The 27,645-nt window shown below is 33.0% G+C and overlaps 4 protein-coding genes across 4 annotated transcripts; all 4 read left to right on the plus strand.

Moving 5' to 3' along the window:
* The first annotated feature begins 2,239 nt into the window (after window positions 1-2,239).
* On the plus strand, window positions 2,240-6,530 carry LOC106663793 (cathepsin B-like). Its single transcript, XM_024230331.1, has 6 exons — window positions 2,240-2,341; window positions 2,820-2,937; window positions 5,216-5,428; window positions 5,509-5,709; window positions 5,798-5,951; window positions 6,009-6,530. Exons 1-6 carry the CDS (start codon window positions 2,310-2,312, stop codon window positions 6,329-6,331), a joined length of 1,041 nt encoding a protein of 346 aa, XP_024086099.1. The 5' UTR covers window positions 2,240-2,309; the 3' UTR covers window positions 6,332-6,530.
* Window positions 6,531-10,107: 3,577 nt separating this feature from the next.
* LOC106663944 (cathepsin B-like) lies at window positions 10,108-12,042 on the plus strand. Its single transcript, XM_014389201.2, has 6 exons — window positions 10,108-10,217; window positions 10,274-10,397; window positions 10,532-10,744; window positions 10,825-11,025; window positions 11,441-11,594; window positions 11,654-12,042. Exons 2-6 carry the CDS (start codon window positions 10,281-10,283, stop codon window positions 11,974-11,976), a joined length of 1,008 nt encoding a protein of 335 aa, XP_014244687.1. The 5' UTR covers window positions 10,108-10,217; window positions 10,274-10,280; the 3' UTR covers window positions 11,977-12,042.
* Window positions 12,043-14,620: 2,578 nt separating this feature from the next.
* Window positions 14,621-19,016, plus strand: LOC106663936 (cathepsin B-like). The gene is made up of 6 exons (XM_014389189.2): window positions 14,621-14,775; window positions 14,955-15,164; window positions 15,245-15,445; window positions 15,513-15,669; window positions 18,552-18,665; window positions 18,725-19,016. Exons 1-6 carry the CDS (start codon window positions 14,653-14,655, stop codon window positions 18,928-18,930), a joined length of 1,011 nt encoding a protein of 336 aa, XP_014244675.1. The 5' UTR covers window positions 14,621-14,652; the 3' UTR covers window positions 18,931-19,016.
* Window positions 19,017-24,774: 5,758 nt separating this feature from the next.
* Window positions 24,775-26,278, plus strand: LOC106663804 (cathepsin B-like cysteine proteinase 3). Its single transcript, XM_014388895.2, has 6 exons — window positions 24,775-24,928; window positions 24,988-25,194; window positions 25,326-25,526; window positions 25,589-25,742; window positions 25,829-25,945; window positions 26,011-26,278. The coding sequence occupies exons 1-6, from the start codon at window positions 24,806-24,808 to the stop codon at window positions 26,223-26,225; spliced, it is 1,017 nt and encodes a 338-aa protein (XP_014244381.1). The 5' UTR covers window positions 24,775-24,805; the 3' UTR covers window positions 26,226-26,278.
* Window positions 26,279-27,645: the final 1,367 nt, after the last annotated feature.

The following is a 27,645-nucleotide window of genomic DNA, read 5'->3' on the forward strand; positions in this document are numbered from 1 at the left end:
TTTTTTATTCGTCTTACATCTTCATTAAAAAAAATTGATTTAATTATTCTTATTACTATTTTGAACCAGTTTTAGTTAAGGTTTAATTTTAAATTTTTTTTCTTCTAAATAATAATTTTGATTATAAATCTTTCCAGTATACTCTTATCTGAAGGTGCAGTCTTCGAAAAAGTAAAAAATGTAGAATTTAAATTTTCTATTGGGCCAGATAATATTCCCAAGTTTTCAAAACTTAAGCTGAAGGTTCGTCTATTTATCATCTCACTAGCTGCCGGGAATTCCTATTTATAAAAACAAAGACAAATCTAATATTGAAAATTACCTAGTTCATGATTTTATTTCCCCATTTTTCAACAATACATTTCTCAACGACATGGATTTACCAAAGGGCATTCCACTGAGACTAACTTAGTAGTTTACTCTGACTTTTGTATACTTAGAAGTGAAAACTCAAGTTGGCACAGTTTACACAGACATGGACATTGCTTTTGATTTAGTTAATGTAACAAGTCTGGTCTCTAAATTCATGTTTTATGGAATATGGCAACCTCTCCTGTCATGGATTCAAAGCTGATAGATATTTATCAGTCTCCATAAACAATTCATACTCAATTTTCAAAACAATTTGAAGCTACCACTGCTGAACCTCAAGAATCGGACCTTGGTCATTTCTTTTTTTTGTCATTTAACTAAATGATCTTGCAGATTTTTTTATGATGTCAATTTTTGTACCCCTCGCAGATCTAATTGAAAATCTATCACTCAATTAAAACTATTAATGACATACATGTACTTCAAGAAAATTTAAGACATTTTAGTCTGGTATGCTGACAATGACATAAAAATCATTGTAAATAAGCGTTCATTTATTAGTTTCTCTTGCTCAAAAAAACCTTAACCCAACAAACTATAAATTAAATAACCAGACATTGGAAAAGTCCTCAATCATTACTGATCTAGGTATAATCGATTTTTTAAATTCTTGTTTTTAATATTGTTTGTCTCATTTATTCATTTTGTTTGCACTTTTATTTATTATAATATAGTTCAATTATTATTTGTGTTTAACTTATGTTTAGTTTTATATGTTAGTTTGTATTAGAAACCTAACAGGTTTTTTACTTTTTGTTTTATGTAAAAGGCTGTTAATTATTGTAAAAAAATATATAAATAAAAAAATAGCATGAATGGATACGAACAGCATTCCAAATTGAACCATAATGCTACAACACAGCAAAAGACCTCTTACAAAAAACAGCATAAAATTAATACAGCATTGTGTTGTTGAGTTCATTTGAAATTCATAGTCTAGGAAACCTTTTCTATATTCATATAAAATTATGGTAAAAGTATTTTATTATGAATCATTGTGATAAAACCATAGGCATTTTCGGTGTTTGTTCTTGTCTAATAGAATTTAATTCACAAAAAAACATGTGAAAATAAGCAACCTTAGATCAAGCAATTATGTTAAAATAGAATATAACATTACAATTAACATACTTTAAAAATGAACCCTATTAGCATTAAAACATAATTTTCAACTTACCTCCATGAATAAATTCAACTAGAAAATGTAAGGTATATAATAATGGATTTGTTAATTGGCTTAAATAAGTTATTGGAATTAATTATCTCCAATATAATTAAAATTACATTTTAATATTATCATTTTCAAAAATCAGGGATAAGGCCAATTGGGAAGAAAACAGTCAATTCTTTCTCCTAAGTATCAAGAGCACACTTGATAGATGATCTTCAGACGAGGAATCGTCACCTGATTAAGAATAGGCCATACAAGGTTGACATACATGTACTTTCTTGTGGGCAAAAAACTGTGCATGTGTCTAGTATGAAAGGTTGTTCAATGTGTCTCTCTTAATTAAAGGTGGCATGCCTATATTTTTCATGAGCCAAGAAATGACCCTTCAATTTTAGTAAGATCAGTGGTAAAATGCTCTCTGACTTGTCTGGCTAGATTTCCCAATAATTTTACTAAGTAAAATTCTTTCAACTTGCATTGACTCTTCACTGTAGCATCCTTCTTGCTTTTTTTAAGCCTCTTTTGTTTCACCGTGAATTTTAAATGTCCAGCTTTCCTCTAATTAGTATTTGTTACACCAGGAAGTTTCCTCATTTGTTGACTCTTAACTCCATGAGCACTTATTGCCAAACTCATATTGCAACATTTTAATTATCGAACAGAAATAAAAATGATGTAACGTTCGACTTTCCCTCAGATTATCTATCTGAAGTAGGATATGTTTTTAAAAAATTTTCAGTTTTGAACTTTTGAATGCAACAATTGCATGCTGTCAACTCTACAAACTCAACCTGGAAGGTATTAATTTTTTTTATTTCAATTTTTTTGAAATATATATACTTTCAATTAAGATATATACATGTTACAGTTATAAACTATCATAGCAATTTCTAATAGTGTGTAATAGATAAAAAGTGCATAGTTACACTCTCTTTCCCTCTGGAAGAATGGTTGTGTTCTTTTTTCCTCAACCCCACCTATGTTAATTGCTGCAGTCCAGGAAACATCAGCCATAGTTATAATTAATCATAAATAAACTTATAAAACCACCAATAATGGTATATTTATTTTAAAAATTAATTTAAAATCTTCAACAATAATGAAAGTTACTAACACTCTAAAGTCATAAGATTTTGCTTGTACTACGATCTGACCAATTAGTCCCAACCAAAGGGTTTTTAACCAGTACTATTCTATTAATATGGTCAGAAGTTATGCAAATTTTGGAAAAAAAAATTAACCCAAATGATATTAAATGGTCAATTTTCAATTTTAGAATGAATTGTCTTCTGTTATTTGGGCTTTTAATATGTGCAGTGAATGCAAAAACTGTCGGACTGTTTAACGCTGAAGCAATTATAAATGAAATCAACTCTGCCAACACAACCTGGAAGGTATGTATTTTTTAAATTACATTTTTTGAAATGTGCATGTATATAAAGTTTAATTGTTGACCATTTGAAGATTATACAATTTTAATATAATTAATATAATATAACTAAATTAATGTTTAATTTCATTTTAAGGCTGGGCATAACTTTGCTAAGGATACACCATTAAGGTACATCAAAAAACTTCTTGGTGTCATACCATCAGATGAGCCTAAAATCCTATTGCAATTGAACAAACGTGTAACAAGTGACGATGAACTTCCAAATGAATTCGATGCTCGTAAAAAGTGGCCGAATTGTCCAACCATAAGCCATATTCATGACCAAGGATCATGTGGATCTTGCTGGGTAATTTCACCGTGCAATATAATTCAACTAATTTGTACATATACAATAGAAATCAGCATTTGATCAAATTTATTTCACAGGCTGTATCAACTGCTGCAGTTTTTTCAGATAGACTGTGCATATTTTCAGGTGGAAAATTTACACTTCCACTTTCTTCTCACAACCTTTTAACTTGTTGCCCTCTTTGTGGCTACGGATGTTCTGGAGGAATGCCTTATCCAACATGGGATTATATGAAAGACCATGGTTTGGTCACGGGGGGTGATTACAACAGTTCAGTTGTAAGTGAAATATGATTTAATATGTGTGGTATTTAGTGACTATTAATTGATGATTTATTTGGAGATAGTAAGATGCAGTTTGGTGTGACATAGGTTTAGAAAAACATTTTCTTTATCATGCCAACGTTTCGATCTTTATTGAGATCATTTTCAGAGCTCAAAGTGTTTGTTTTCTGGGTAGTGTATCATTACTGTGTGTCGTGTTGAGATTGCTCCTCTCAACATGACACACAGTAATGACACATCTATGCAGAAACAAACACTTTAAGCTCTGAAGATGATCTCAATAAAGATCGAAACGTTGGCACAATAAAGAAAATGTTTTTCTAAACCTACGTCACACCAGACCTCATCTAACGATNAGGGCATTTTAACGGCTAAGGTCATTTCATGCCCTAACATCCAAACCTTCTATCTTAGGTTAGCTATATCTCTTCTGAGTGCTATAAAGCTCTGACTCGAAACATTCACTCGTAAACTAATTTATCCTATTGACATCCAAGCTTTAATTTTTCTTTTTAAAATTCTATGCAAAACTCCCATTTTAAATTACATACAAAATTTATTTCTGTTTCTTTTTTGATTAGAATTGTGAATTTTTCTTCCATAATTTTTAACATTTCCCATAGGCTTGTATGGCTAATAATAATAATAATAATAATGGAGTCAGACTAGCAACAGTCACAGCATGAGTATAGGCTCATCCTTATCCTTTTATTCTTCCATTCAAATATGATACATAAACTAATTCTACATAACAATGATAAGAAACAAAACACAATAACACCAATAACACTTTTTTTTTTTTTTTTTTTTTTGAGGGAGCTATTTTTCTTATTTAAATTGCGATTTTAAGCATTGCAGTTCATTACCCCGCAATTTGTATTTTCTTCCATTTCATTTTTCCGCTCCAGCAGCCTCAAAAACTTCTGAAAAAAGAAATCTTGCAACTCTCATTCAATGGTCATTCATTAGCAGGCATTCAATGGTATAACAATTTGGGAAAAGGCCTAAATCTCATTATAAATTCCAATAAATTTGAGAAAGCTGAAAAGTGCTCTTCGAAAGAAACACTGGGGACCCAGTAACTCCTGTAAATCACTCGAAAGGTTGAGCCTTTAATAAATATTATAAATAAATATTAATTTAAAATTTTTGTAAAAATCACAGCAATAACAAAAGTAAGTGATCCCTTATGGATATTTATATGATGGATATTATCCTATTGCCATCCAAGCTTTAATTTTTCTTTTTAAAATTCTTAATTTGGAAGGCAAATGTATGCAAAACTCCCATTTTAAATTACATATAAAATTTATTTCTGTTTCTTTTTTTAAACAGACCAATATCCATTTGGTCCCTTACTTTTGGTTTTTGCTCAATACTACATATTCTATTAATATGGTAAGAAGTTATGCAAATTAAAAAAACAAAAAAAATAGTAATAGTAATGCAAATAATATTAAAAAGTCTTTGGTGTTTAATTAATTTTTAGAGGCTTCATGCTTTACATATTAGCCAGAATGTATGTATTATATCTCATTTTTTGGGGAGGGTGACAGGACAAAAATTCCCGGAGTGATGGTGGGAATTGAACACTCTACCGTGGAGTCTATTTTACTGAGTCAATTAATTTTTTATTTCATATTAAGGCAGGGCATAATTTTGCTAAGGATACACCATTAAGGTACATCAAAAAACTTCTTGGTGTCGTACCATCAGGCGAGCCTAAAATCCTATTGCAATTGAACAAACGTGTAACAAGCGACGATGAACTTCCAAATGAATTCGATGCTCGTAAAAAGTGGCCGAATTGTCCAACCGTAAGCCATATTCATGACCAAGGATCATGCGGATCTTGCTGGGTAATTTTACTGTGCAATAGAATTCAACTAATTTGTACATATACAATAGAAATCAGCATTTGATCAAATTTATTTCACAGGCTATATCAACTGCTGCAGTTTTTTCAGACAGACTCTGCATATTTTCTGGTGGAAAATTTACACTTCCACTTTCTTCTCACAACCTTTTAACTTGTTGCACTGATTGTGGCTATGGGTGTGACGGAGGAACACCTTTTCCAGCATGGGATTATTTCAAGAACAATGGTTTGGTCACTGGGGGTGGTTATAACAGTTCAGTTGTAAGTGAAATATAATTTAACATTTAAAATTAAAATATATAAGATAAGAATTAATATTATAAGAATAATGGTTTTAATTTTGTTGAAGGGTTGTCAACCTTACGAAGTTCCAGAATGCGATCACTATACAAAAGGAAAAAGGCCTGATTGTGCAACTTTACCTGATTTCCAGACACCTCCATGCCAAATGACATGTTTAAACTCAGAGTACAAAACCAATTTAAAAAACGACCGCCATAAAAGTAACACAAGGAAAATAATTAATTAAAAGATTTCCTCTAATCTATGTTCTTTTCCAGTGAAAACAATTTACTCTGTTAGCTCAGACGTAAAAGAAATTCAGAAGGAGTTAATGACAAATGGGCCCGTGAGTTCCATGTTCAAAATATACTCTGATTTTCCGTACTACAAGAGTGGCGTTTATCAGCATATATCTGGGAAATATCTTGGAAACCATGCCGTTAGGCTTCTTGGTTGGGGAACGGAAAACGGAATTCCGTACTGGCTTGTTGCCAACTCATGGAACACAAACTGGGGTGACAAAGGTCTCTTCAAAATACTAAGAGGGCAAAATGAGTGTAAAATTGAATCAAGTGTGCAAGGTGGCGAACCATATGTATAAACACTGTTAAAAACCATTGAAATTATGTTTGTAGATCGATCTGCAGATAATCAATGTAGAGTTCAAAACTTCTTTCACCTAGTTAAGACCTTAAAGAAGATTTGAACTCTACACCATTGAAATTGTTACTATTTATATATTTTTTTAATATTGCTTTATGCATAATATACTAATACAGATTAAAACAATTTAGTTGTCATTTATTTATTTCATTTTTTCAACATTACTGTCATCAAATTTATTTATTTATGTGGGTAAATATACCCAGTTTCAAGTTCTTTAATACACAAGTAGAAATGAACAATTGAAAAATAAATAATAATAAAAATATAAACATAATTAAAAATATGGACATATCTAACATGACAAACACAAATAAAATATTGTTAGTATTGTGTCATAATGCACATGTGGGTAAAAATATAAAAGAAGTGAGAAGGAATGATAAAATTTAAAGGCAACAGAAATGTATAAATGTATAAACAAATATAAAGGAAGTGACAAGGAATGATAAACATTTAAAGAAGACAACAGAAATGTAAAAACAAATATAACAGAAGGGACAAGGAATGATACAACTGTAATGAAACAACAAAAATATATAAACAAATCAAATTCAATTGCCATGATCAATATTTAAAAAAAAAAGCTTTAACCAATTTAAGTAAAGGTACAAAGTGTCACAATGTAAAGGAAATTTGTAGCTCGTTTCCATGAGTCAAGGAATTGGACTAAATTTTAAATAATTTACATTATAATTAGATTTTGAAAATAATATTTTTGTCTGGTATTATACTGTGGAAATGGAAATTTAGCAAATTGATTAATTGTGGACAGTCAATAATATTATTTAAGAGTTTGTAAGGAAATATCAGGTCATTATTTTATCTTATGTTTAGTGGTTCTTCCATAATAAGTTCATTTGGTGTATGTAGAGTATATTCTGTTAATTTTGAACCAGAGAGTGCGAATAAATCATTGCTGTACATTTTATACTGAATTACTTAGTATTTTCTGATCTGGTGACCAAACAACTAAACAGAATTCTAAAATGGGAATGATTTCATCTCCTCCCCTCTTGGTAATAACACCTCAGTCTTTCAGGCAGAGGTCTGGGCTATCAATGTTTGCTGCAGAATACTCATGGATAACAAGATTAAGGGAAAAGATATTAGATTTTTTCCCGACAATCAGGCCAGTCTTAAGTCATTACAAAACAAGATAAAATGGTTCAAAATCTTGGGGTTTGTGAACAGGTCCAAGAGGTTTATGCAGGACTCGTGAGCCGACCAAGTCCCGGACCTTTTAGGGATGGGGTATGAGTCTACCTAGGTATTTACCCCTCGGGTCTTGGTCGCCCACCCTGCGTAATATATAAAATGGGAATGACTTTAGCCTTAAGCAGTATAATCATCATTTCTGCACCATTAAAATTTTTTATAGTTCTATTTAAGAGCAATGCAAGTTAATATCAGGTTGGTAGATTAGGTGATTCCAAGGTCTTTAATGGTAGTCTGTTTGTTAAATCAGATGCCTTGCATGGCATAATTGTAGAAGACACTTTGCCCAAGATTATAACTAACCACCTTATCCTTATTTACATTTAGTTACAAGCCATTGCATGAACACCATTCAACACGATTATTGCAGAAGCTCAGCGACATGAGTGGAAGTTATAGTGGCATAGACCTTCAGGTCATCAGCAAAAAGAGCAAATTAACTTAATAAAAACAAGGAGAAATATTGTTAATGAATATTTTGAAAAAAAAAATCTTACTCTTGGGGGAAAAATCCCTCCCCTCCCCAAGACTTCACCAAATTCCTAAGGGATGTATCTGGATCTAAAGTTCCTCGTACATTCTGCCATACTGGCATTCAAGGATCACACCAGAAAGAAGGTCTGCGTTACTCTGCTGCATAACTGAGGATAATTGGTAGATATATCTCCCAAGTTCGGGCAGTAGCACTCCCAACTCGCAGCCTAGATTGGCCAAAGAGCTTGTTCTAATGCACAGGAGACTGCTTGAAGGCCTGATAGTAGAGCCTATTGAGCCTCTGCAGTCACATTTTTCAATCTGAAATATAGGCCACTGAACCATAGCATAATGTCAAGCACAGCTGCAAGCCATGGGTCTCCATGTCCCCACCTGAAGTGACTGACAAACTTCAAAAGTGTTATAACTTTTCTTCCCTTCTCCTCGACTAAATCAATGGGTGGCTGTCATCTTAACTTTTGATCAAACATGAGACTGAAAAACCTTGGTGACTGACCTTATTGAGGCACCCGTCAAGCAGATATGCAGAAGGCAGTGGGCCCTCCTCATCCTGGAAAAGTGTGCACATGCGGATTTCAATACAAAGAAGGGAAATCTGATTTCCTTGGCTCTTCTAGCATCAATGTTCATTGCTAACTGAATCATTTTCTCTGACCTCTGCCATGTCTATTTGCAAAAGGTAAAAGCAGAGGTCGTCAACATATAGTAGTCATCGGATTGCTCAGAGGACACGATCAGTGTTACCATTCAATGCAATTGAGAAAAATGTAGCGCTTATCACTGAACCCTGAGGGGCTCTGTTCTACTGAACAAAGCCCCTGGAGAACATGGACCCCAGTATGACACAGAACCTTAGCTTCCTCAGGAAAGTCGAAGAACCAAGGTAATTTGCCTCTGATTCCAATGTTCTGACATTTCCAAAGTATCACCAGTGAGTTCTCTATTCTGAAACGTATTCTGAATGTCATTATCTAGGAGGCCAGCATTATCAACCTTAGAACGATGTCTACAAAATATCACCTGATTCTGGCTGTAAACCCTTTTCATTTCAAGAAAACCGATCAAATGACTGTTTATCATGGACTCCAGGAGTTTGCACAGGCAGGTTGCCAGGGATATCGGCCTGTAACTCATGCTCGATTCAGGTCCCTGCCTTCCTTAAGGATAGGAATGAAAGCACTTCATGCCACTAGTCAGTATAGGAGCTCATATCCCATATGTTGTAGAAGAATTTCCACAGGCCACGCTTAACACCCTGTAGAAATGTGTGGTTATTAGTGGCCGTTAATTGATAATTATTCAGAAATCGTGAGATGTGGTCTGGTGTGATGTAGGTTTCAGAAAAATATTTTCTTTATCGTGCCAACGTTTCGATCTTTATTGAGATCATCTTCAGGGCTCAAAGTGTTTGTCTTCTGTGTAATTGTGCCATTCTTGCGTGTTGTGTCGTGCGTGTCGGCACTCTATACATGACTATACATCACAATTTCTGAATAATTAACCCTGTAGAAAGTTTCATAGCATTTCATATAGGTTACCATCGCACCAAGAAATGAATTAAAAATATGTATTTGTATAAATTAGATTGTTTTATAGAACTTGTAAGATATATTATTAAGATTTGTAATAATTTATTATAAGGAAAAATTATATTGACAATTTGTAGCATAATGTTATGTATACACAAATAAGTAAATGACCTAGCTGTAGACAGCTTTAGAGCAAAAAGTTCAACAGCAGGAGGACAGGTAGAACCGAGGTCTAACCCAGACCAAAACCCAGAGTAGGTGATTCATGAAGTCATAAGCTTAATTCTGTACATATGTGTTACAGTTATCAAAATGTATCTTATCAAGTATTGATAATTTATATTTTAATTAATTCATTAAAGATTACTTGTTTTATTTTAGGCAAAAAAATTGTCATAAGATAAGTTGCAAATTTTCTGAAGTGCACAATTTTAATCAATGGACAAAATTAAAAATTTCCTCATTTTCGGCTGTCTCAATGATTAGCTATCTGAAGTACCGTAGGATTGGTTTAAAATAAATAGCACCAACTGAAATATGGTAATTCAGTGTAAGATTTCAAACAGGAAAGATTTTAAACATGTAAGAAATTCAATATGCATTCTTGAACAGACAAAATAGGTTTATAAAATTTTCAGTTTTAGAATGAATCTTCTTCTATTATTTGGGTTTTTAATATGTGCAGTGAATGCAAAAACTGTCGAACTGTTTAACGCTGAAGCAATTATAAATGAAGTCAACTCTGCCAACACAACCTGGAAGGTATGAATTTTTTAAAATTTCAGTTTTTTGAAATGTGCATTTATATAAAGTTTAATTGTTGACAATTTGAAGATTATACAATTTTAATATAATTAATATAATATAACTAAATTAATGTTTAATTTCATTTTAAGGCTGGGCATAACTTTGCTAAGGATACACCATTAAGGTACATCAAAAAACTTCTTGGTGTCATACCATCAGATGAGCCTAAAATCCTATTGCAATTGAACAAACGTGTAACAAGTGACGATGAACTTCCAAATGAATTCGATGCTCGTAAAAAGTGGCCGAATTGTCCAACCATAAGCCATATTCATGACCAAGGATCATGTGGATCTTGCTGGGTAATTTCACCGTGCAATATAATTCAACTAATTTGTACATATACAATAGAAATCAGCATTTGATCAAATTTATTTCACAGGCTGTATCAACTGCTGCAGTTTTTTCAGATAGACTGTGCATATTTTCAGGTGGAAAATTTACACTTCCACTTTCTTCTCACAACCTTTTAACTTGTTGCCCTCTTTGTGGCTACGGATGTTCTGGAGGAATGCCTTATCCAACATGGGATTATATGAAAGACCATGGTTTGGTCACGGGGGGTGATTACAACAGTTCAGTTGTAAGTGAAATATGATTTAATATGTGTGGTATTTAGTGACTATTAATTGATGATTTATTTGGAGATAGTAAGATGCAGTTTGGTGTGACATAGGTTTAGAAAAACATTTTCTTTATCATGCCAACGTTTCGATCTTTATTGAGATCATTTTCAGAGCTCAAAGTGTTTGTTTTCTGGGTAGTGTATCATTACTGTGTGTCGTGTTGAGATTGCTCCTCTCAACATGACACACAGTAATGACACATCTATGCAGAAACAAACACTTTAAGCTCTGAAGATGATCTCAATAAAGATCGAAACGTTGGCACAATAAAGAAAATGTTTTTCTAAACCTACGTCACACCAGACCTCATCTAATTTAATATTTAAAATAAAAAAAGTATAAGTTGAAATAATGATTTTAATTTTGTTGAAGGGTTGCCAACCTTACCAAGTTCCAGAATGCGATCACTATACAAAAGGAACAAGGCCCGATTGTGCAACTTTACCAGAATTTGAAACAGATGAATGCCAAAAGACATGTTTAAACTCTGAATATAAAACCGATTTCAAAAATGACCGCCATAAATGTAACACAATAAACAAAAATTTATTATAAAGATTTCCCCTAATTTATGTTCTTTTGCAGTGAAAACAATTTTCTCTCTAAGCACAGACGTAAAAGAAATTCAGAAAGAATTAATGACAAATGGACCTCTGGGTGCCTCGATCAAGATATACTCTGATTTTCCATACTACAAGAGTGGTGTTTATCAGCATACATCTGGGAAATTACTTTCAGATCATGCTATAAGGCTTCTTGGTTGGGGAACGGAAAACGGAACTCCGTACTGGCTTGTCGCCAACTCATGGAACACAAACTGGGGCGACAAAGGCCTCTTCAAAATACTAAGAGGGCTAAATGAGTGTGGAATCGAATCGAATGTGTATGGTGGTATACCAGATGTATAAATGTTAAAAATTGATGAAATTATTATTATTTGTTGTATTATAATAAATTCATTATTGTTTTTTTAAGCTTTATATGCTAATCTAGATTAAAAGAATTTATTCAAGTCTATCATTTATTTATTTTATTTTTTCAACTTTACATTTACGGCCATGTAATAGCATTGTGTACAATAAAATTACACTTTAACCAGGGCACAATGGGCAGAGGGACAACTCGAAAGTCATTTTCATCAGAAGATCAATCCATTATGTTGGGTCTATGTTTTTTGTAAACTGCTGAATGGTCTATTCTCATTGTCCATAGTTACCTGAAAATATTAACTTCTCTGTTCCTTTGCATGCTCAGAGGAACGATCAACTGTTTACCTGAATTTTCACCAGACTGTGTATGCTAAGTTTGGAACTCTCTCATCTTCAGAGTTTTAATGAAATTTGTAAAAAGTGTAATTTAGAAATCTTTGGATCTTTTTATTTGCTTAAAAGGGATATTAGTAAATATTTTCAAAGTAAATAATCTTGATTAGTATAATATATATTTCGTAATTGACTTCACTAGTTAGGATATTCCTGTAATGTGATTAATAATAAAGAATAAGACCTCTTGTGATAACCAACACCAGGATTATGGGGTGGAGACTGGGGTAGAAGTAGAACTATACGGGCAGAGGAAAAATTAACTTCTGTATTCAAAGTTAATAACTACAGGAGTGGAGGGCTTACGGGAAACAGACTCCTCAAGTATTACCATCATTCCTATTATATACCCTGGTGGGAGGTCTAGGAGTGGATTTAGCAAAGGTGGGAGAGAAGGGTGTCAGTAAAGTTCTTATCTTGGGAAGTCGGAACAAGGAGAGTTTTTAAATTACAATATTTAGGAATAACTGGAATAAGGGATATTACACTCTATTGCAGGGGTGGCCAAGCTCCTTGATAGTCCAAGCCATTTTTCAAAATTTGAAATTTTTCGCGAGCCGCAATTAAATACGTATTTAAAATGTATGCAAAAAAGGTATTAAAATTTTTTTTTACAGAAATTATATTTATTGAAAACATAAATAAAAGTACAAACTATGTGTATTGAATTTAAATATTAAAAATTAAACACATTTATTTTACTTCTCTTGATAATTCTTTAAAATTTGGTGAATAATTGGTGACAGCACTTCTCAGTAATTCTTTGAGATGCTGGTTCGTTAATACTGATCGGTGTTTGGATTTCACGAATTTTAAAGTGGAATAAAATGATTCACATAAGTAAGTTGTTCCGAATATGAAATAATTCGACAAGCAGCCTTTTTTAATTCAGGATACTTCGATTCTGGTACAAAAAACGGAAATGAAATTTGTTACAATGTTGCACTTAGTCTTTCATATTTGTTGTCAGTAATTTAAAAGACATTTTGAAACACATACGGAACGATAATAATTTTTAAAAATGTAATAGCACAAAAATGAAAAGGGTAAAGGGGTACATTTATGGAGAGCCACAAATAATCCTTCAAAGAGCCACATGTGGCTGCTCTATTGTATTCCAGAAGCATGCAAAAAGGTTCTTTACTGGACCGTTTCAGATATTAACACCAGAACTACTAAACTCAGGACGTGTTAGGACTAGATATAGTGATAGATTCTGGAGGCATATCTACAAACTTGAAGAAGCAGAAACAAGTCTGTGCACATATTGCCATGAATAACGAGATGTTACGCCTTCCTGACCATGGCTGCAACCTATGTAGGTGGTAGCTAAGTGAAGAAGAGAAGGGACATGTGGAAGGGACAGATACATGGTAATGGGAGGGTATTGGGAAGACAATTTATTTAGAGAAAGAATTATACATTGAGCACCACAGAACTGTTGGGTAAGGACCAACACCAAAACCGTTAACAAAAGAAAAAGGAAAAAAAGAAGAAGAACAGACACATCTTCCACATCTTCCAGCGATCACCTCCTGCGCACTGATCCCTTGCCTTCTTTCTCCCAAAATCTTGAACTCGGCTTTTATCCTTAACTTCAATTTTACGACAATAGATCATACAAAAGGTCTTATTTAAGGTAAAATTTTATTGCATTAGGTTTTTATTATCTTAAATTCACTGAAAGGACACTGAAAAAAAAAAATGAAATTAAGTCCTAATCCTGCAAAACAAAAGTAGAATTTTGTGAACATTTATGTTTTATTTATGAATATATTTTTTATTTTGTGAAAATTTAAGCATTAAATCATGGCCTGTGGGTGATCAATGAAGAATATGGGGGCATTGCAAGTAATTTGGTGTTACTGATACCCTAGTCTGCTATCCTCGCTGTGTTGGCCAGTTAGTTGTGTTGGCACGATAAAGAAAATGTTTTTCTGAAACCTACGTCACACCAGACCGCATCTCACGATTTCTAAATAAATATCGATTAACAGTCACTAATCACCACACAAAAAAAAATTCTTTTCTTAAGTGATCTTCATTTTAACAGCAAGGAAGTTATCATAGTAAAAAGATAAAGATGACCAAATAATATACTTCTAACAAAACTCCTAAAGATTAATTGGCCTTTTAGTGTTTATTCTGTAATTACAAAAAAGAAATAAAACAATTATTGCTTGAGATAATTAAAGAGTTTGCTATCCAATTGAAAATTTGGTATATAAATAAACCTTGAACAGTTGCACAAATCAATGAAATATGAGGTCAATTGGGTTTCTTTTTTTTGGGTTGCTTTTAGCACACACCAAATCGAGCATAATTGAGTTGTACAATGCAGAAAACATAATTGAAAATGTTAACTCAGCAAATAGATCATGGACAGTGAGTAAAATTTAGTTTGTTTTTTTATTTAGAAAAATAATTATTTTGGCTTAATATTTAGCTAAAATAATAAATTTGATATTTGATTTTACATGCATTAATATATGAAATATTGAATTCTTTATGTAGGTTGTATATTTTTTAAATAATAACATTTTGTCTATTTTTTTATTTTTTAGGCTGGGCACAATTTTCCCAAAAAAGTTTATCTTTCATACATTAAAAATATGTTAGGAGCAACGTTTGAGACAAATGGACTTATATACACAAAAGAAAGGTTGAACATTTCTAGTTCAAAAATACCTGAGCATTTTGATGCGAGGGAAAAATGGCAAAATTGCCGTTCAATCGGTCACATTCGAGATCAGGGAAATTGCGGATCATGTTGGGCAAGTTTTTCAATTAAATCATCTTTTTGTGTCTAGTTATTATTTAACGTTTAATTTTGTATTTATTGCAATGATCTCAGGCAGTATCAGCAGCTTCAGTTTTGTCAGATAGATTTTGCATCGCAACCAAAGGAAAAATGAACCATCCTCTTTCTTCTGCTGACTTGTTGTCTTGTTGCAGCTTCTGCGGCAATGGCTGCAATGGTGGAAATCCACTCAAGGCTTGGCAATATTTGAGTAAGAAAGGGGTAAGAACTGGAGGTGATTATCATTCCCACGTGGTAAGAAATTTACTCTACACATTATAGTAATTATTGTTTAAAAATTTAATCTTTTATTTTTCATCAGGGGTGTCGACCTTATGAAATCAAACCATGCCGACATTATGTTGAAGGAACAAGACAAAAATGTGATTTACTCCACAGAGCAAAAACGCCACCTTGCCGAAACTGCACTAATCTGAATTACAAGAAACCTAAGGCACTGAGTGGAGACTATGCAAAAGGTAAATTATTTATTTAAAAAAAGAAAACTTTTGGGAAAAACCCTGAGATATGTGAACTTTTATTTTTGGTCTTGTTTCTCATGAGCCATGAAAAGTTTTCATCTAACTCTCCAAGATATGAGCTTAACTTTTTTAAATGGCTACATAATCATCAACGTATATTTTTTGAAAGGGTTTTTGACACTGATTTCAACGATGCAGAAAATTTTTAGTTTACAACAACCATTCTCAAGTTATTTGCAAAAACCTATTTCTAACCATTGTTTTTCGAAAAGCGAAATCTTCTTCACCTTCTTCAACCAAGAACCAATTTATTTATTAGTTTAATTGATAAAACAATAATTGCTCATTCTGCTGAAAAATTTAAGAAATGTTTTAAAACTTTGCAACAATTTTCTCACATAACATCGATTGCCAGGATGTGGTGGTACTTGAGACCGGTTGATCCAAATGAAAAACTATTTAAATCATTGGACTCATCATCAAAAAATGTACATTGATGAGTATCTTGCTATTTAAAATAGTTAATTAAGCCCCTATTTGCATCACTTGGAGAGTTAGATTAAAACTTTTTGGTCCATGGTGAACTAGACAAAAACAAGTTGATGCATTTCTGCTTTGCCTCCCAAAAAATGCAGAAAATAAAATTGAGGAAAAGAAGTTCTCACCTTTTAATAATTAAACAGATTCTAGAATTTAATACAAAATTTTAAATATTTTTAATGTAATAAATATTGAAGAAAAATTATCTGTATTTAAGAAACAATATTTATAACAAAAACTTTTTTTTAATATTTTCGTTTTATTGTTATATTATAAATTTTGCTAGCCTTTATTTCACATTGAAATTAATTGTAATAAAGGTTAATGTTTTTCAGTCACATAGGGCATGTTTTGGTGTTAATCCTTTTTCATGATAGAATTGCCAGATTTCTATCTCAATTTTTCCCGTTTTTTGAAGTGATAATTTAATGGGCAATGACTGACATATATTACTTTCCATAATTCTTGCTTATTGAGAGTAAGGTAGGTTTTTTCCAGTTAAGATGTCAAGAAACTTCTTTTGTTGTATAGGGCCAGGTGAATTCATTCAGTGCATAGTTATTTCTTTTTCCGTCCATTTTTTAGCCTGCTGGCCAGTTTGCAGTTTTGGTTGGCTTCAGGTTTTGCTAATTTATCAGCCTATTCAATGCTTTCAATCACCTCATGTGCCTACATTAGAGTTACCTGATTTAATTTCCTCAGAAGCTGGAGGTATATTAGACCCCATCAGACTTACTTTGAATTGAAGGAGACGTCTAAGCCCTTCAGTACTACTCGACACTGAAAATATGTATATCTTGTATAAATGTGTAAATATGTATTTCTTGTGTACATAGTTCTATTGAATGGATCTTAGTTTGTAAAATTGATGTAGAAGTTTTGCTAGGTCAAAATTTTGGCGTTTGACTTTTTCATCACTCCATGTTTGGAAGGGCTGATAATTATTTCAGATATTTTTGTTGCAATTTCATTCATTTTTATCTTTAAGATTTTCTGATAGCTTACTCTAAGGTTCAGTTTTAATTTCAATTTGTCCTAAGAGAATGTTTGAACTTTCATGTGCCATGTTAAAATAGGGCATGTATTGCCTCTGTGCTGTAAAGATATTCCAAGTTTTGTAGTTTCTTTAATTGGTCTTGTGTCTTCTTTTCTACAGTTTTTGATCACTGTATAAATTATAAGAGTTCCATATATGATCTGAGGTCAAATTGTTGATTATACTGTCAGTCCCATACTTGTTATAGCCTTTGCTTTTTGTATTGTTTTGTCTATGTTTCTTCAGTTACATTTTGATCTAGTATTGTTAGATACTTCACTTCCCTGGAGAAAGTTATCTTTTTATAGAAGAGGGTGTTGTCAGGATAAGCTTCATTTTCTTTGTGAACAGTATTTGGTTTGACAAGCAGACATTCACCACCTTTTTATTAAATTGAGGTCAGTTTGCATTTGAGATGAAACTGTCTCATCATAGTTGATGATTGTATGTTAAATAGAAGGCTTACCTCTCCCACCTTATGTTTAAATTTGTTGTATCTGTTGTGGCTAACCGGAAACACAAGACAAAATAAACTTTAAAATTATTAAATTCACTAATTTCGTGGTCCGCTTGACCAATTAATATATTACAATTAATTAAGGTTTTTAGTTGAGATAAAAAAGTCAATGGCACGAGCGGGATTNTACACTTATATAGTTAATATTGAAACCTCCGTTGAACCAATTTTCTTATTTATTAAATTCACTAATTTCTTGGTCCACTTGACCAATTAATATATTACAATTAATTAAGGTTTTTAGTTGAGATAAAAAAGTCAATGGCACGAGCGGGATTCGAACCCACAATCTTCGGCTAGATACGCCGTTGCTCTACCACTTGAGCTGTCGTGACCTCGATCCACTCAGACACCAACTTCCCATCTCAACCCCACCTTTTGAGTTTTCCCTCCTTTTTGCCATTTTGGCCATTTCATTTGTTGCCGAGAATCCAATCTGATTACACGACATTTGAAAAATGGCAAAAAGGAGGGAAAACTCAAAAGGTGCGGTTGAGATGGGAAGTTGGTGTCTGAGTGGATCGAGGTCACGATAGCTCAAGTGGAGCAACGGCGTATCTAGCCGAAGATCGTGGGTTCGAATCCCGCTCGTGCCATTGACTTTTTTATCTCAACTAAAAACCTTAATTCATTTTAAAATTATTATTTATATTTTACAGTACGGATGAAGAAGTTTTCTTCCTTGAAAGCCCAACAAAAGAACTGCATTTATTTACCTAATGGCCTAAACCCAACATTATTTTTAATATAAAATCAAACTATTTAATTAATTATATAAATTTTCAGCCAAGTCATACAAAGTAATCAAAGATGTGGAAGAAATTCAAAAAGAAATATTGACAAATGGCCCAGTGCAAGCTGCATTTAAAGTTTACGATGATTTTCCAGTTTATAAGTCAGGTATTTGATTTTGCCTAACTGATCGTATATTATTTTTATTAAGTCTTTTGAAATTCCAGGTGTTTACCAGAAAACAAGCGAGAAAGTTTTAGCCGGACATGGAGTCAAAATAATTGGCTGGGGCAAAGAAAATGGCTTACCTTACTGGTTAATTGCCAATTCGTGGAACACTGACTGGGGCGACAAAGGCCTTTTCAAGATAGCTCGAGGGCAAAACGAATGTAAAATTGAAAGTTTAGTTATTGCCGGTGTTCCAGATGTTTGAATAATTTGACACTTAATACATCAGTAATTATTTATTTACAAAATTTTCCATAATATAATGCTGAAAATAAATATTCATTTTACATATTTATATTTCATGATTTGTATGATAGATCGACAATTTTTCAAATATGGAAGTAGCTTTGTATATTTAGCAGTCTTCATTAATCAAACCCTATAAATAACCTTAAAGAATAAATATTTTTCAACCAAATACAGCTAGTAGTGAAATCTCAAGGGCGTATTCACAAAATATTCAGAAAAACAGATGCAACATTAAAAATGAAAAATGGTTTAAGCAATTCAAGCAAAAGACCAAGTGGGTTGGTTCAGCAGAAAAGCTTCTACATGTCAAGAGCTTGGTTGCTTGGTGGCCCTTGGAGTAACTGAATTGTATAAGAGGAATAATCCTCACCCGATTAAGAATAGGCCAAGGTAATCCTTTTTTTTAAAAGATAGTTCCTTCTCACAGTAAGAACTCACTTATAAGTAGGAACTATCTTTAAAAAAAAGGATTGAACACCCACTCACTCCATCATTCATAATTTCTATAGGCCAAAGTAGGTTGACATGGATATTTACTTTTGGGCAAAGCCATGAATGGGTCCAGCAAGTAGAGAAAAGTAGTTCAATGTGTCACACTTAATTCATAATACATAATACTTGAATTAAGTATTTCACACTTTATGTGAGTATAAAATACTTGGTTCAGAGTTTACATTTACATCTATATTGTATTTTTTTCCAATCAACATATGTTTTGTAATTCACTTAAGCTCTGAAGATGACCCGAATAAAGGTTGAAACATCAGCAAAAAATGAAAAAGGTGTTTTTCTAAACTACCTCATTCTAAACCACTCCTTAAGAATTCAACACAATTATTAAACAACCTGTCACTACAGAAACACACATATAACTATAATCATAACTAATCCCTTTTCAGAGCATCATGATTAAGGATAGGCCTAGGCAAGGTTGACACCAAGACACTTACTTTTGAGTCAAAGCATGTAGAGAAAGGTTGCTCGATGTGGCCCACTTAATTGAAGGGTGACTTTCTTGGCTCCATGTAGAGAGCATGTAGGAGTGCCACCCAATATGAGAATTATGCTTGAACTTGGCAGCGAATATTTGGGTCTCCTATTTTTGGACAAAACAGAACTGCGTAATTATTTACAGTATTGAGAGATATCTTATTTTGAGTTCTCTTTTGCGTAGTTTGAGAGTAAATGTATTTATTATATAACAATATTTTCAAAAACGAGGAGCTTATCTCAAAGGATAAGCTAATCCCCAACCGCAGGCTCAGCAGTGCAAGCTGAGACACCAAAGGACAAGGAAGGACTCTCTCTCAATTTGTTTGAAGGCACCTGCTCTTTTTTTTGTAAATGGCAAGGAGTTAGTTGCGTATGTCATAGATCACTTAGTTTTTTGTTTTTTTTTAAATCTGAATACATTTATTTTTTGAAGGTTATTGTTATAATTTATTTGGATCAGGTCCTGATTTTTGACTTTTTGCAATTAATTTGTTTGAGTTTGTGGCAGAGGTATTTTTTTCATTTTCATTTTATACTCTATAGCAACAAATTATGTCAAGGCTCTCCCCACCATGCTGGAGGCAGGAAAGCGAGATCGGAGAGTTCAGTCTAGCCTAGGCATTGGAAGAAAAACAATAAAAAAAAAATCCAGCTGAAAGCCAGTCAAATCAGATTTGTATCCACTTTGATTTTTATTAATATAAATTATTTCTGTTGCGTGGCCCATTTTCATTTATGGTTTTTTGTTTGGTATTTTTCATTTTGGTTATCAAGGTTGATTATTTTAATTTTGCCCTTCAGGCCCATATTATTCCCATAGTATCTAATTATTCTTATATTGTTAATTTGTAAGCAAAGGTTCATGTTTTGTTGTTTTATATTTTTTATATAACGTTTTTGATTCATAATGAAATACATTTTTGTTTTAAAAGAAACAAAATAGAGGTGGGTGGTAGCATAGTAAAAGAAAAAAACTTGTCACAGGAATTTTAATTTGGAAAAATAGAATTGCATTCAATTAACAAATTTGTTCTTAATCCCTTTAAATTTATATAATTATTTTGTCACGCTCATTGAACAAATAATATTAAAAAAATTTAAAAAATGGTTAAAAAAAGCAAGCGCAATACGCATCACAAACACACTCCTGTGTGTTCACGCCACATTTTGCAGGAAGAAACCACGCTCTGCCACCACTATTTATTGTGGGTCCTTTAAGGAATGATTATATTCTGTCTTTAAGGTTTGATTAACCCCCTTGAGGCCGGTGATCTGCCTCAAAATCAAAGGAATTTTGATTTGAAATAAAATATGAACACAATTGCAGAGGGACACCTCTATTTTGTTTCTTTTAAAACAAAAATGTATTTCCTTATGAATCAAAAACTTTATATAAAAAATATAAAACAACAAAACATGAACCTTTGCTTACAAATTAACAATATAAGAATAATTAGATACTATGGGAATAATATGGGCCTGAAGGGCAAAATTAAAATAATCAACCTTGATAACCAAAATGAAAAATACCAAACAAAAAACCATAAATGAAAATGGGCCACACAACATAAATAATTTATATTAATAAAAATCAAAGTGGATACAAATCTGATTTGACTGGCTTTCAGCTGGATTTTTTTCTTATTGTTTTTCTTCTAGGCTAGACTGAACTATCCGTTCTCGCTTTCCTGCCTCCAGCCTGGAGGGGAGAGCCTGGACATAATTTTTTGTTATAACTCGTAAGGAAACGAGTTGCTTCGTGTGAAGGGGATTCATGCAAAGATCGTAATAATTAGCGTGAGAAACTAAGTTATATAGTAAGTGTAAAGGGTGATCTGAGGAATATAAAGAACACCACCATCCTAACTGAGTGAATGGTATTTAAATAGGAAATAATGTATTTAAGAATGAGTGCAAATGTTAAGTGTGCGTAGGATTAAAAACTGCATGTATTGGAGACTAAAATGACCTAACTGTTGACATCCTTTCGATCTTTTCTTCAACCGTAGAATGGGTCTGACCTCTGACTGCCTAAATCCAAATTAAGTGATTTTCGCTGCTTGTTGCAATAAGTCATAAGCTCAATACTCTACATATTTGTATATATGTGTGGCATTGAATTTATATAAATCAATCAAATCAACAACGAGGAAAATAATAGACAAAACAATTAATGCTAATTATCTACCAAAAGGGAAAACTGGTATAGCAGAATTTGTTCAAGAAAAATAAATTTCAGTAGGCTGCTGCATGGAGACTGAAAATTGTTATTATAAGCTACAGTGCTAAATATTGGTTAAGTTAAATGTTACTTTATCAAGTCAAATACAAAATGCACTCATCTTTGTAGAGGGATTATGTGCATGTAAAATATGAAATATCTACCATAACAAAATCATAAATTACTTTTCCCAGAGACAGAAAAGAAGTAGTGCACAGTAAATAAAAAGATTAGGATAGGTTATTCATTCTATAATTAACAAAAATCATTATATTCACTCATTTCGTGGTCCGCTTGACCAATTAATATATTACAATTAATTAAGGTTTTTAGTTGAGATAAAAAAGTCAATGGCATGAGCCGGATTCGAACCCACGATCTTCAGCTAAATACGCCGCTGCTCTACCACTTGAGCTAACATGACTTCGATCCTCTCGGACACTAACTAAAGGGAAAATTTGAAGGGTGGGGTTGAGATGGGAAGTTAGTGTCCGAGTGGATCGAGGTCACGATAGCTCAAGTGGTAGAGCAGTGGCGTATCTAGCCGAAGATCGTGGGTTCGAATCCCACTCATGCCATTGACTTTTTTATCTCAACTAAAAACCTTAATTAATCGTAAATATCATTATAGTAGCAAAATTTAACCATTAAATTCTAAAACTTAAGAACAACCATATGAAGAGATAGAAATGGGGTGCTCATTATCCAATGATCCCTCAGGATGGTAAAAGATTTATTTCTCTTTTCGTGGTCTCTCCCAAATTGACCAACTTAAGAAAGGGCCATTTTCATGAAAGCGAGCTTTCAGCTCAAAAAATGTTAAGATGAGATAAATGGTAAAAATTGGAAAATATCTGCTCATTGCTGTAATAGTACAATTTAAGGGTCAGAGTGGTATAAAGTTATCATGTAATGTAGCAAAGTTTATAAAAAAAAGAAGTACGAAATAAGCAATAAGCAAAGATGCAAGAATTTTGGGTTCGGGGTCAAATTAATTTGTAAGGATAACAGGAATACATTATCGGCTGTTTTGAGACCATACAAAGCCCCTTGGCTATGGTCGTTTGTATGGATGGCTCAAAATCCCAATACGGGGTTAGGGCAACTCTAGATATAACAAATGAGTACTAAATCTGGTTTAAACTCCCTCCTTTTTGTACGATTTTTACTGCTGAAGCCATAAATTATAAAGGAAGCTATAAAGTACATAAGAATTTAAAACCAACCAATGTGGTAATTTTCTCAGATAGCCTTAATATTTTGACATCAGTAAAGAAGTATTCCTGAGGATCCCAGTATTCTAGAGATCAAAAATATTATGCTATCTTCTAGAAGACACTTCACAGTTCATCTGCTCTTGGTTAAAGTTCACAGCAACAATGTTCAACAATTGGGTTGATATATTAAGAAAGGTGACCTTCTGAATAGATCTGTTGTGCTTCACCACTATAGGGAAGTACCATAAAAAATATTTTAGCCTCTGATATTATATCACATTGTCTCTATTGTGTAAATAAATAGCAATAAGAATATGAGATATCAATCAAAAACAAAGGCTTCCAGTTTTCTATCTCCCGACCAACCATACAGTCTAAACTGTGATTTTAAACATAAAAGAGCAGAAAATTCTTTACCACTATTAATATAGATTGAGACTCAACTACAACAGCCTCCCATCCCATCTACATAAGATAGGGTTTCTACCAGCTGGCAAATGGTTGTGTGACAATACCTCAACTGCAAATGCAAATGCACTTTCAAGACTCGCGAGTAGTACAAAATCCCTCTCCTTTAATCGGTAAATTAGACGGTTAATGTTAGATAAGTCAAAATACATTGAGTTCTTAACTCCATCTAAACTTCATCTCAGAAAATTAAAAGATATTTAGTGGGATCAATTGACTATAATTGAGGGAGCGCATAGGTTGGGGCACTGCGAGGATGGCTTGGCTGGGGCTCAGTCTTCTCTGTTATGTAGGGGACTTTTTCAAGGGTATACTTTACCATGTAAGGTTTTCATCCACAGCCATTGAAAATCAGTCCATTGTAAGGAAAAAAGGGCAGTATGACCCAGTTTTAAATGGTGAGCCTGTATGACCTTCCTGGCTGGTATTCAACACCAAACTGGGATTGCTTAGAACTGAACTAACTTAGTTGAAATACAATAAAAAAAGACCGGCTGTGTTCACCTCTATCAGATCAGTTCCACAATTAACGATGCCTCATTACATAGTAAGGTACACATTTAACTAAACAAATTTGGAGAGTAAACGAAAATTAAAATGTTGCACTTTTGATGGTAAGGACAAATTGACGTAAAGTATGATCAGTCGACAATATATAAAACAGTGGATATAAATATATAAAAGTATTTTACTTAGGCTTTTTAAATATCAATGATCTCCATTGATTAGAGTTATGAATTAAATTGAATTTTATTGTGCATTGAATGAAATTATGAGAGCTACATTTTAGTCAGTTTTTAAATACAGCTCTTATAATAAAATTGATAATGATTTAATAACTTTGAAGTGATTTATTTAATCACAAGGAGACTTCAAGATCTATATTTCAAGATCTGTCATGATAACATAAATGATATTGAGGTATTTAAAAGATGGGAGTGAGCCAGTGTGTTTGGGTTTGTTTGTTAGTTGGGTGTGTCTCAGCACACTCCAGCAGTCTATTTAATACTCAATTATTAATAAAAAATGTGAATGCGGCCAATGCAAGTTGGACAGTATGTAATTCATGATACAGTTAATATGTAGATACATAAGTTTTTTGCGTTGTACACAGGCTGGACAGAACTTTGCTGATGACATCCCGATTGCCTATATTAAACAGCTGTTAAATCCTGTATTTCCGAAGAAAAGGAGTTTTAAGGAGTATAGATACATAAAAGATGATGAACCAATACCAGAACAGTTTGATTCAAGAGAAAATTGGCCTAAATGCAGTTATATTCCTCATATTAGGGATCAAGGATCTTGTGCATCAGGCTGGGTAGTGTTACATAATTAATTTTTTTTGCATTGAATCTTTTCTATTAAATACAAAATTAATATAAACACTGAAAAACAATTAAGAATGAAATATAACTATGCAAATAAATAATATAAAAATTTTGCATTCAGGCTGTTGCAGCTGCAACAACATTTTCTGACCGTTATTGCATATTTTCCAAAGGAAATTTTTCAAAACCATTTTCGTCCTATCACTTATTGACATGCTGTGAAAAGTGTGGTGATGGCTGCAATGGTGGGCTCGATTATAAGGCGTGGGAATTTTTTGAGGAGAACGGCATTGTCACCGGAGGAGATTATCATTCGCATTCTGTAAATTAGAAGTAAACGGGGAATTTTTACATTCATTTATTGTGCAATTGTTTAAATTTTAGGGTTGCCTACCATACCAACTGAAGCCTTGTCAACACAACCCCCAAAGCAAACAACCTCAGTGTTTAATATTTCAGAAACACACTACTCCAAAATGTGTCAAAACTTGTGTCAATAAAAGATATCATGTCAAATTTTATAATGACCATAGAAAAGGTAGGTACTTTAAAACAATTATTAATCTTTTTGATTTATAATATTGGATAAAATTAAAGGATTATAGAAAAGTTCACAATTTTCAGTAAATAATATTTACTACCTACCAAAAGATACAAAGCAAATTCAAAGAGAGATAATGAAAAATGGCCCAGTCCAAGCTGCATTTGTTGTTTATGAAGATTTCGTTGTATACAAATCCGGTTTGTTAATTCGATTGCATTATAATAAAATATTTTCAAAATAATATGTACAATGTTCTTTTCAGGTGTTTATCATCAGACGACCGGCAACGCTTTGGGAGGCCATTCAGTACGGATCATCGGATGGGGAAAGAACATCTTACAGGATGAACCGTATTGGCTTGTGGCGAATTCATGGAACACCAACTGGGGTGATCATGGATTTTTCAAGATCCGAAGAGGTACAAATGAATGTGGAATTGAAGACGAAGTAATAGCAGGAGATCCATTAATTACTTGAAAATTTCAAACATTTATTTTTAAATTTTACATAGTAAAACCATGCAGATTATATAGACTTTATTCTTAATCCAAACCCATAAATTATATTAATTCTTGTTATACAGGAGTATTTTATGCTCATTTTGAGTAAAATGGTAATTTTAAATTCACTATTTTTCATGGTCCGCTTGACCAATTAATATCATCCAATTAATTAAGGTTTTAAGTTGAGATAAAAGAGTCAGTGTCACGAGCTGGGTTCGAACCGAGCCGAAGGTCGTGGGTTCAAATCCCGCTCGTGACACTGACTTTTTTATCTCAACTTAAAACCTTAATTAATTGGGTAATTTAAAAGTTCTAAAGTTGCTACTTTACAATATTAACTCATTTGATTACACATTAAAAATTTCCATGGAAAAGAAAAGAAAAAAAATATATATAAAGAAATGATCACCATAATGTTAGGTAAAAGTACGGGTGGACCTGATGCCATATTTTTCTGCACTGAATGCTTTATACTCCACCTTCAACTCCAAGCTGATCTGGGAATGCCTAACATGTCAATCCTGGGAAAACACAATCTAGTAAGTCTGATATGGGTGCCATGACATCATGGGATTGAAGGCGATCAACAAACTGACACCCTGAAAAAGCAAGAGCATCACACCTTTTGAACCACAGCTGCAAATTGTCATGCCCCAACGCATGCTTAAAGCAGAAGTAGAAGAAATGCTGGTCAGAGAAATGACTACACACCGAATGAAAATTACCAGGTGCAAAACAAAGTTTTTCAAAATCTCCACCAGGAAAAAATCCCTCAGCAGCCAGGAATTAAGAAAAATAATAAACCATTGTACAATTAATTTCCACTTAAAAAATATATTAAAAACTGAGACATATATGTAACATCAGAGACACATATATCTTATGCAACTGCAAAGCATTAAACAACTACCTTAAGGTTAAAAAGAGTCGCCTGTGTATGACTTTACACATCGTCACCAATATTGGACTGTTGTATAATCTCCATTATTATCTAGAGCTCTTCGTTATACCTAAGACTTTTTATCAGATACCAAAGTTTTGTTAAGGATTTGTGGGTCTTTCAGGCCTCAGCTTTTCTACTCTCAAAAGTAGGAGTAGTAGTAGGCTAAACATTTCCATCACACCCCAACATGTCAAAAAACCCTCATCCCTAATCCACTATCCTTTCAACTGGGAACTTTATCAAATGACCCTAGAAGCTCTGACCAACCTTAGAGTACCCCTAAAAATCCCAGAAGACATTGACAAGTCCGTGGCTGAACTGACAGCTAACATCCAAGCAGCAACAATAGTAGCAAGTTCCCAAAATATAGCTCAACCAAGGAACAAATCAAAGTCAAAAACAACACCTCGGATAACACAACTGTGCAACGCCAAAAAAGCAGCCCGAAGAC

Source organism: Cimex lectularius, unplaced genomic scaffold (assembly GCF_000648675.2).
Source record: "Cimex lectularius strain Harlan isolate CLEC.00 unplaced genomic scaffold, Clec_2.1 scaffold136, whole genome shotgun sequence".
In the NCBI taxonomy this organism is placed as follows: Eukaryota; Metazoa; Arthropoda; class Insecta; order Hemiptera; family Cimicidae; genus Cimex; species Cimex lectularius.

Excerpts from the sequence above, each read along its gene's own strand:
- LOC106663793 (XM_024230331.1), top strand. The coding sequence starts at position 2,310 with ATGCTGTCAACTCTACAAACTCAACCTGGAAG. Across the intron at positions 2,342-2,819 it reads CTACAAACTCAACCTGGAAG|AATGAATTGTCTTCTGTTAT; the intron begins GTATTAATTTTT and ends TTTCAATTTTAG. Across the intron at positions 5,952-6,008 it reads AAAAAACGACCGCCATAAAA|TGAAAACAATTTACTCTGTT; the intron begins GTAACACAAGGA and ends GTTCTTTTCCAG.
- LOC106663944 (XM_014389201.2), top strand. The coding sequence starts at position 10,281 with ATGAATCTTCTTCTATTATTTGGGTTTTTAATATGTGCAGTGAATGCA. Across the intron at positions 10,745-10,824 it reads GATCATGTGGATCTTGCTGG|GCTGTATCAACTGCTGCAGT; the intron begins GTAATTTCACCG and ends TTTATTTCACAG. Across the intron at positions 11,026-11,440 it reads GTGATTACAACAGTTCAGTT|GGTTGCCAACCTTACCAAGT; the intron begins GTAAGTGAAATA and ends ATTTTGTTGAAG.
- LOC106663936 (XM_014389189.2), top strand. The coding sequence starts at position 14,653 with ATGAGGTCAATTGGGTTTCTTTTTTTTGGGTTGCTTTTAGCACACACC. Across the intron at positions 15,670-18,551 it reads GAGTGGAGACTATGCAAAAG|CCAAGTCATACAAAGTAATC; the intron begins GTAAATTATTTA and ends ATAAATTTTCAG. Across the intron at positions 18,666-18,724 it reads TTTTCCAGTTTATAAGTCAG|GTGTTTACCAGAAAACAAGC; the intron begins GTATTTGATTTT and ends TTGAAATTCCAG.
- LOC106663804 (XM_014388895.2), top strand. The coding sequence starts at position 24,806 with ATGGGAGTGAGCCAGTGTGTTTGGGTTTGTTTGTTAGTTGGGTGTGTC. Across the intron at positions 25,527-25,588 it reads GAGATTATCATTCGCATTCT|GGTTGCCTACCATACCAACT; the intron begins GTAAATTAGAAG and ends TTTAAATTTTAG. Across the intron at positions 25,946-26,010 it reads TTTCGTTGTATACAAATCCG|GTGTTTATCATCAGACGACC; the intron begins GTTTGTTAATTC and ends TGTTCTTTTCAG.